Genomic DNA, 8,642 nt, shown 5'->3' with positions numbered 1-8,642 from the left:
TGCCTGATACCCTTGAACTGGGACTTCGGGATTTTTCCTGCCTCTAGACTTAAGTGGGTCTGCCAACCACGGCTCTGGGATTTGTCAGCTTCCATAAATTACGTGAACCGATTGCAATAAACCCTTCTGTGTGTGAGTGTGTGAGTGTGAGCGCATGTGTGCCTGTGTTGCACATACACCATTCTATCGGTTCTGTTTGTCTGGAGAGCCCTGACTGACACCCTCCCCTCTGAGCCCTGTGTGTCCTGCCTCTAACCCCACTGAGCTTTGGCCACAGTGGTTTTTTTTTGGACTCAGCAAATGTCCACTGTGCGGCTGGCAGAGGCGAAAGGAGACCTACCAGGCCCCTGGCCAGGCACCCGCTTGCCCAGAGAAGCCTGCTCGCTCCCTCCAGTTCATTTAACCAAGTGTATGATGAGAAGGAAACCGCGTGAAGGCCACGCCGTTTCCACACGGACCAGAGCCTGTGCCACATCCACTCCCCCGTGCACACAGACCTTCACAGCACTGCGGTCAGTGTGGTCAGTGAGCGGTCAGCGTGGTTAGTGAGCGGTCAGTGTGGTCAGTGCATGATCAGTGTGGCCAGTGAGCGGTCAGTGTATGATCAGTGTGGCCAGTGAGTGGTCAGTAAGTGGTCAGTGTGGTCAGTGAGTGGTCACTGTGGTCCATGTGGTCAATTAGAGGCCCGTGTGGTCAGTGTGGTCCGTGGGGTCCATGTGGCCCTCTGCTGAGTGCTGCATTTTGCTTGTTGAGACTTTCCCACAGGTCAGCACCGCACAATATCCCGAGAAAGTAGCTGGAAACGAGGAATGCTATCCACAGAGGGGGGCCGACACACCACAGATAGTGGTCAGAAATTAAAGGCAACCCCTTGGCCACAGAACAGGGAGCAAACAACCTAAGTGGCCCTAAAACAGGGCTGCGTATGGAGTCTGTCCCGGCAGGTGTTGGAGGAGGGCCGTGCCGCCAGGCCAGGGGCTGGGCTCCGGCGGGAGAGGGACGCCTCACGGTGGACAGCGATTGGTGGCTCAGTTACGGCCAAGCTGATGCGTGTTAGAGCCAAGCAAGACACCCTCTCGAGGTGAAAACCAGATGCCATGAAGGCACTTGGGAGCGTGGAAGGACGTTAAAGAAGGACACGGGATCAGAAGGTGATCTGCATGCGCCTGCATGCTACTTCTGATGGGGGGTGCAAGCGTCCTCCCTGTGCCTCCTCCGCACCCAGGGCCCTCCGCGTCCACCGCCACCCTCCTGCTCCACCGTCCCAGCCGGACCCTGCAACCGGGCTGGGAGGCTGGCCACGTCTACCCACCGGCCGCACACTCCAGGTGAGCGAGGGTGACCGCCTCCTCCTGGCCTTCCTCTCCGCAGAATGGTCCCGGCCCAGGCTGGTGTGGGGCCACCTCCCGTCTGCAGGGCTCGGGTCCCTGGAGTCCAGGGCCATGTCCTCGGGAAGGTGGAGGGAGGGGTGGCTGCCGCCACCCTCATGGTCCTGCACCTTGGAGCGCCGGGTGGCCGCGATCAGAGCAATACCCTTGGTGCTCGCGGCCATCTCCTCAAGGGCCTGATTGCTCAGGGCCTGGCTGCCGGCCTCCGCTGCCATCCGCGAGGCACCCAGGTCCAGGCCAGCGGGGGGGCCCAGCTTGGAAACCAAACTCTTCACACTCAGGGGGCTCAAGTGCTGCGGGAGACCAGCGTCAGTGGATGGTCAGACGTCACTGGGCCACCCTGTTGGCCTGCCCCAGGCTGGGTCCCCAGAAGCAGACTCAGAGTCAGTGACTCGAGCAAGAGGTTCACTTGTGGGGAGAAGGTTTCTGGCTGTGGGAGGACGGCCCAGGAAGGGGAGTGAAGCCAGTCCCTGGGCCCAGACACCCTGGAGGAGTGTGTCGCCCCACCCATGGGTACTTAGGAGCCATTCCTAGTCACGGACAGGGCTTCTCCTGCGGACCTGAACTTCCTGTGGGGCAGTGACCCAGAGTACGACCACTCAAGCTATTACTGGTAATCGTGAGACTGGCAGCTTCTTAAGGACAGTTCGTAGGAAAAGCCCCAATTACCAGCGTGTGAATAGTCACAGCCTCCCTTTTTCCCCAAGTCCTCCCCCCCACCGGCCAAGAGATTCCTGACAGCTGTGCCCCCACCCCCCATGGCTCTGTGGGGGCAGGAAGGCCTCCTGGGAGCCCAGCCGTGCGCCTACCTCATGAGCTGGAGGGGTCAGCAGGATGTGGAGGGATGACGGAGGGAGAAGGGAATCCTGCTTTGCCAGTGTTTTTGATGGTGTGGCTTGTGACGACTTGTAGCCACCGCTGTGGGGGACACAGAGGGGCAGCAGCTGAGCCAGCTGCCAGGGCCTCTTGGCCCTTCTTCCAGCCCAGGAAGGCTGAGACTGAACCCCAGGATGCCGCAGCCTACGTCGGGCCAGGGTAAGTGGCGTCTGCACCCTGCCAAGGTCAGGCCATGCTGGGAGCATGAGCTCTGGGTCCTTGTCACACCTGAGGGGCCCAGGACCCCCTGAAGGTGTGGTCAGCTGGACAGAGGGGCAGGTGGTCCAGGGACTCCACCTGCAGGTGGCTTCTGATACGGGAACAATCTTGTTGGGGATGGAGGCCCTAACTGGTGGGGTCTGATGCCGACACTATGTGATTGTGCCAGAACTGAACCGCAGCACACCCAGCTGCCATTAGATTGACTGTGGTAGAAACAGAACAGGAGAAAACATCTAAGCCAAGGCCCAAAGAATGGTGATGAAAGAGCTATGCCGAGTGCTTGCAGAAGACCTTGCCAGGCAGGGGAACAGCATGGGCAAAGGCCCTGGGGCAGGGGCTGGCTTGGCACATCCGGGTCCCAGCAAAAGGAGGGTGGAACAGAGACATGGGAGTTGGCCCAGGACCTTGCGTGGAAGACGTTGGCTGTTGGAAGGGGAAGGGACCTCAGACAATCTTCCAGCCAGAATTTTCCCTGGTCCTACTGGGTCTACTGTGAAAGAACAGGGTTTCCTAGCCCTCCGTCGAGTCAGGTCATCTGTGTAAGAACAGGGCATCACTCGTCAAACCCAGGCTCCCTGACGCGGGGCCTCGGGCTCCTGACCTCTGCTGTCTCATTGGTGAGATCAGAACGGTGACGACCTGAGCTGTGTTTAAGCACTGCATGAACCAGCGAGGGCACTGGGGTGCTGTGAGCAGGGTGCAGGCTGCCTGGCACCGTGGCCAGGAGTCCAAGCCAACGGCAAACACTGGGTCTGCACTCCCGCGCCCTTACTTCCTCCCAGGGAACCCCAGGCAAGGCACTGGACCCCATGGAACAAGACCGGAGCAGCAGGGCCCTGCTGCTGAGGCCATGTCTGGCTTGGGCAGGCATGCCTGCCAACGCTAGCTCCAGACTTGGCACGCCGCCATGAGAATCCCCCTGGGGTCAGGGAGCCGTGTGTACCCTCTCCCCACCTGCCCCTGTAGGGTAGGGACCATGTCTGTCATGATCTCTCCCTGCACAAATGCTCAGTGAGTACGTGGTGAGGTCAGGCCAATACTCTGCTCACCTCCCCAACGGCCACCCCTCCTACCTGCGTAATAAGCCCCCACATTACTCCGTGTAACAACGTGTCCAGCCCAAAGACACAGGTCATGGTTGGCCCATACCCGTTAGGGTCCTCCTTCCCTTCTCTGTGGGGAACTGGCCCAGGAGAGATCAGGGGATCGACTGACTTAGTGACATCTAGTGGGGAAGCTTCTGGAAGGGACTTTTCTCCCAGATGAAAAAGAAAGGCCAGCTCTCCCTCCCTTCCTCCTTTAGGTGTGGTTATATGAAGGTGTGATCTATGGAGCTGTGGCAGCCTATTTGACCCTAAGGGGAGACAATCATTTACATGCCAGGGAAACGGGCCTCATCAAGTCATTTAAATAAAGGCCCCAAGTCCACTCATCTTCCAAACTCTCGTCAGGTGACACACGCCTGTTTACACTGGATCAATGTCACTGAGAATTCTGTTACTTGCAGCCGAAAGCAGTCTGAGTCAGGACCAACGGCAACCGGGAAGTAGAAGAGATACAGGGGGAAGCCTAACTCCCGTACTGGGTCCTGCTGATGTGAGAGGCCTCGCATTTGGTCGTCACCATAAGGGCAGCTCTGTCTACTGTGTCCCCACTGCGCCGGACACGTGCAGCCCTGCAGGGAGGTACTATCTACCCCGCCTAGATATGGGGCACCTGAGGCTCAGGGCAGCTGGCCACTTGACCAGGACCATGGCGTGGGTGGCTGGCACAGCCAGCTATCAATCCCTGCTCAGTCTGATGTGAGGGCGGGCCGCCAACTGCCCATGCGGGCCTCCACCCTGGTAGGGCACATGCGCTGGGCCTCACCGATTGCCGTGAGCCTGGCTCGGGTGCCAGAGGTGAGGCCGTGGGGGGCGCTGGCCTGGCCGTCTGCAGGGACACAGCTTCGGGCTGTCTGCAGCATGGTGCCAGCGCTCCAGCTCACGGCCTACAGGCAGCATGGCCCCTCTGTCCCACCAGTCCGGGCTGCAGCTACAGGAGTGGGCCAGCACGAGGCGAGGCACAGTCCCCTCCCCTCTAGGCTGAGGATTGGAGGTGGGGGGCCCCAGGCTCCCTTTGCAACCGACCTACAGTGACCTCCATCTCAGAGGGGTTGACACCTGCCTTCCCTCATCAGGGCGCTGAGCAGCAGGTCCAGGCAGGGGTGCCCAGGGGCGTCTAGTCCTGATGGGGGTGGTGGTGGTGGAGGGGGGCTTTGTACACACGCACACAGGCGCAAACATGCACACACGTGCACCCACACAAAACTCACACAGGTACATACATACATGCACACACACGTACACATACACCCACACAAAACTCACACAGGTGTATAGGTCCATGCACACACTTGCACACATGCACCCGCATAAACTCACATGTACATATGTACTGCACACATAAGACACACAGGCACACCTGTGTGAGTGTACAAATGTACCCGTGTGCACACACACACACAGAGACAGGCATGCACGCACCCAGGCTGGAGCCCCGCTGTCTTCCTTACCCCAAAGGGCACAGGTTAAGCCTGTGTTACAGCCACATGCAGCATCTGGGCCTTCACTGCTCCCAATTTAGACAAACCTGCTGCAAAGGTATTTGGGGCAAAACTGGAGAAATTCAACTCTAGGTAGGAAGTAGCAGTCATTCCTCCAGGGAGGGTGCTTATGGAGGGAGGTGTCCCAGATTTCAAACTGCATATGACATTTGGGCGGGGACCTGTCACAAAGTTTGTGACGGTGGATGTGTCCTCCCCAAGTCCCCATGTGGAAGCCCTCACCCCTGGCGTTACTGGGTCTGGAGTATGGGCTCCGGGAGCTGATACCGGCTAAAGGGGATCCGCGTGCAGGGCCCAGACGGCAGGGCTGTGTCCTTATGGGGGCGGGGGCTCCACCACGTGAGCACACAGCAAGGGGGTGGCTGTCTGCAGGCCAGGACGCAGCCCGAGCTGCATCAGCCATGATGCGCACCCACAAGACACTGAGCATTATCACCAGGAGAGTCTGGGAGTCTGTCTTGGGGGCTGGAAGACGCAGGAGCAACAGGTAAACAGAGGCGAGGAGGCTGACACTGCGTGTGAAGTGGAAACGGCCTTTCCAGCACCCTCCCGGCAAGCACCTCCCAGGATGCACTGATTCGTCCCAACCCCACAGGGAAGGGACTTCGACAGACACTGTGCTGACGCCGGGCCACGACCCTGGGCCAGACACGCCCTCCCCCCTCCTGTCACACTCCATGGCCCGGCCCAGGGGGAGGGGCGCAGCGATGCGGGCTGGGAGAGGAAAAAGTTGGGTACCTGTCCGCCTCCAGCAGCATCGGTGGCAGCTCAAACTGGGCGCCCCATGGGAGGTCCTGCCTGTCGTCTGGCCAGTCCCGGCTAGCCTCCTCTGGCGGCACAGGGGACTTACTCAGAACCGAGCCATCCTGGGAAGAGACAGGGAGCTGGGGAGGCGGCACGGACCCTGGACACAGGCAAGCCATGTCGTCAAGTGGAGATCCCTGAGGGGCCCCAGAGAGGGCCCTTTCCTGCTGACCACCCTCGATGGGAGGAAGCCACCCAGCAGGGAGCCCTAGCTCCCTTCTGGCCAGGTCTCCCCAGCACAGACACAGAGAGCAGGCTCTGGGCAAGGGCGAGCACCAGGGACCACCAGGGCACAGCCTTGACCCTGGAGCAAAAATGGTCCATGAGGCAGACGTCTGCCCGAGCGCTCTCAAAAGTCCACAGGCTCTCAAGGAGACACAATGAGTCCCCCTGTGACCCAGAAATCCCACTTATCCACCCCAACGACTGCGAGCAGATTCCCTGACAACCATGTTCACGGCAGCGTCGTTCACAAGAGCCAGGAGGTTTAAGCACCCAATCCATCAGCCCACAATTGGATAAACACAGTGAGCTCCAGCCACTCAGCCTCATAAAGGACACACATCCTGACACTTGCTCCAGCAAGGATGGACGAGGGCACTGTGCTCAGTGAAGTAAGCCAGGCACAAAGGACAAGGAGACAGAGAAGACAGTGGGCTGCGGGAGGAGGGTTTAACGGGGACACAGTTCCAGTTTTGGGTAACACCTTTTCTGAGCTCTGGGAGTCCTCGAGAAGGGAACCTGCAGGTGGTCCTGGGGACGCTGACCTGTACTACAGAACGGGCGGGAAAGTGGGGAGGAGGTCCCACTGCAGTAGTGAGGGCGGGGAACCAGACGGCTGCGTGGGGACCGAGCTGGCAGAGCCAGGGAAGTGAGGAGCCCTTGGCACAGACCATGTGGGTATCTGGGACCTCTAATCAGGGGTGGGAAGCTTTATATGCAGTCGGATCCCTGGGGCCCTCCCCACACCACACGTGTGGGCTCCTGCCCCTCGCCCACTCTGCCCCAAGCCGGGGGGCTCTCCGGTTCTCTCCTGAAAAGGTGAAGCCGAGGGGCCCTCCTTGCTCAGGGCTGGGGGAGAGCTGGGGAAACAGGATTCATGTGACGAAGGAATGCAGAGCTCCCTCCCCAAGGCCTCTTCCCCAGGGAGTCCCCACACAGGCCCCAGATGACATCTGGCATGCAGGAGACACCTAAAACCACACTGCTCCCTGGGTCACCGTGGCACCGAGGTCCACCCCACACTCAGGCTCCTCCCCATCAGCGCCCTGTCTCCCGCACAGGGTCTGCAGCAGCCCAGGGTCACAGGCCTGCCGGTGAAGAGGCCAGGGTCCAGTGGGGGCCACCTCCCCATACCCCGCACCCCGGCCACCGGCTCTGCCCATCCAGCGCTGCTGGCTCTTGGGCCTGGTGCAGGGGGCTTCCCCAGTATCCTTTTTCTGACTCAGGGTCAGTGCCCTTGTGGGGCCGGGGTGGGCAAGAGGGGACAGCGGGCACTGGCCTAGGCCCCCAGGGGACTCACCCGCAGGGAGCTGGACATGACGGAGTGCAGCAGCAGCAGGCGGTTCAGCGAGCCGGCACCCAGCTCCCGCAGGAGCAGATGGTACCGCTGGTCCAGGGACGCGGGCACTGCGAGGCCACCGCCTGCAGGGGTCAGGGAGTGTGGGGGCGGGCGTGGGCTGTTGTCACAGGGCGCAGTGTGGGGGGGGCCTGTGGGGGAGCCCGGGGCCTGAGCACGAGCACCGCCCCCCCACGCATGCTTCCCGGGCGCCTCCAGTCAGCCTCACCCTCGATCAGCTGCCGCTGGTCCCGGAGCAGCTGCTCGCACAGTAGCCGGTGCTGGTGGTAGCGCTGGATCACGAAGTCCTTCTGGCACAGCAGGCTCCGCCGGCATAAGCTGTCAGCCTGCAGTTCTGTGTTCTCCACCTCTAGCTCATGCGCTCGGCACAGCAGCCGCACCACCTCCCGCTGGTCCTCGCTGCTTGCCCCTGCAGGTAGCAGCTTCTCCAGCTGTGAGGCCTTCTCCTTGGCGTTGGCCAGACGCTGCTCCAGCCCTGCCTGGTGGAGGGCCCGGGGGGCTCAGGGCTGGTGCCTGGGGGCTCCACTCCCCCATCTGCTTGCTCCTGCGGGCTCCACTTTGGCTGATCAAACTCGGGGAAACACGAGGCGACCTGTCGGGCCTGAGGACGTGTGGCCATGGCCCCATGTCCTGGTGCTTTTGCACCTGGGCCCTTGCAGTCCCTAGAGGGACGGCCCCTCCCCTGGTCAGCCAGTTCCTGAGGATCCTAAACCACTCACTCAAGGAGCACACTTCTCAAATGCAGACCAACCGACCCTCAGCACATGCCCCGCCCACCTCACACTCTGGGCCTCTGTCCCCCAGCCCTAACCCCTCAGGGACCAGAGCCAGGACAGCCCCCAAGCCCTGAGCCCACTGGAATTACCCAGACTGGCCAGTCCTCAGCCTGCTCACCCCCCTGCCTCTCCCCTCTTCCCCCCCCCCCCCCACCCTGCCCATGCCGTGGAAACCCTCCTCTTGGGACTGTGAGTGAAGACTACCTTTCCCATGGTGGTCGTCTCCTGGTGTCCTGGCCCTGCCATGCCTCACACGCATTTAGAACACCCCCTAGGACTCACCACTGGCCGTGTGTCCTCTGTGGGAAACCCCGACTCGCGCACCCGCCCCCAGAACCACGGCCCCAGGCACAGGGGGATGATGGCCCCTGGCACAGACCAAAGGGCTCCTC

The 8,642-nt window shown here is 61.2% G+C and overlaps 1 protein-coding gene across 1 annotated transcript in view; it reads right to left on the bottom strand.

Annotated features, from left to right (window-relative positions):
• Positions 1 to 1,484: 1,484 nt before the first annotated feature.
• Positions 1,485 to 8,642, bottom strand: part of LOC120228001 (kinesin-like protein KIF19) — a 30,500-nt gene continuing 23,342 nt past the window's right edge. Inside the window, exons 15-22 of the mRNA XM_039226107.1 lie at positions 7,683 to 7,953; positions 7,418 to 7,539; positions 7,116 to 7,205; positions 5,830 to 5,957; positions 4,356 to 4,520; positions 2,198 to 2,306; positions 1,534 to 1,681; positions 1,485 to 1,492 (exon numbers count right to left, since the gene is read on the bottom strand). Of these exons, the coding sequence (XP_039082038.1) occupies positions 1,485 to 1,492; positions 1,534 to 1,681; positions 2,198 to 2,306; positions 4,356 to 4,520; positions 5,830 to 5,957; positions 7,116 to 7,205; positions 7,418 to 7,539; positions 7,683 to 7,953 (1,041 nt within the window). The remainder of the gene's footprint in view (positions 1,493 to 1,533; positions 1,682 to 2,197; positions 2,307 to 4,355; positions 4,521 to 5,829; positions 5,958 to 7,115; positions 7,206 to 7,417; positions 7,540 to 7,682; positions 7,954 to 8,642) is intronic.

The sequence above is a fragment of the Hyaena hyaena genome, unplaced genomic scaffold, assembly GCF_003009895.1.
Source record: "Hyaena hyaena isolate Hyena2069 unplaced genomic scaffold, ASM300989v1 scaffold_20, whole genome shotgun sequence".
In the NCBI taxonomy this organism is placed as follows: domain Eukaryota; kingdom Metazoa; phylum Chordata; class Mammalia; order Carnivora; family Hyaenidae; genus Hyaena; species Hyaena hyaena.
This window is presented reverse-complemented; position numbering and strand designations above follow the sequence as displayed.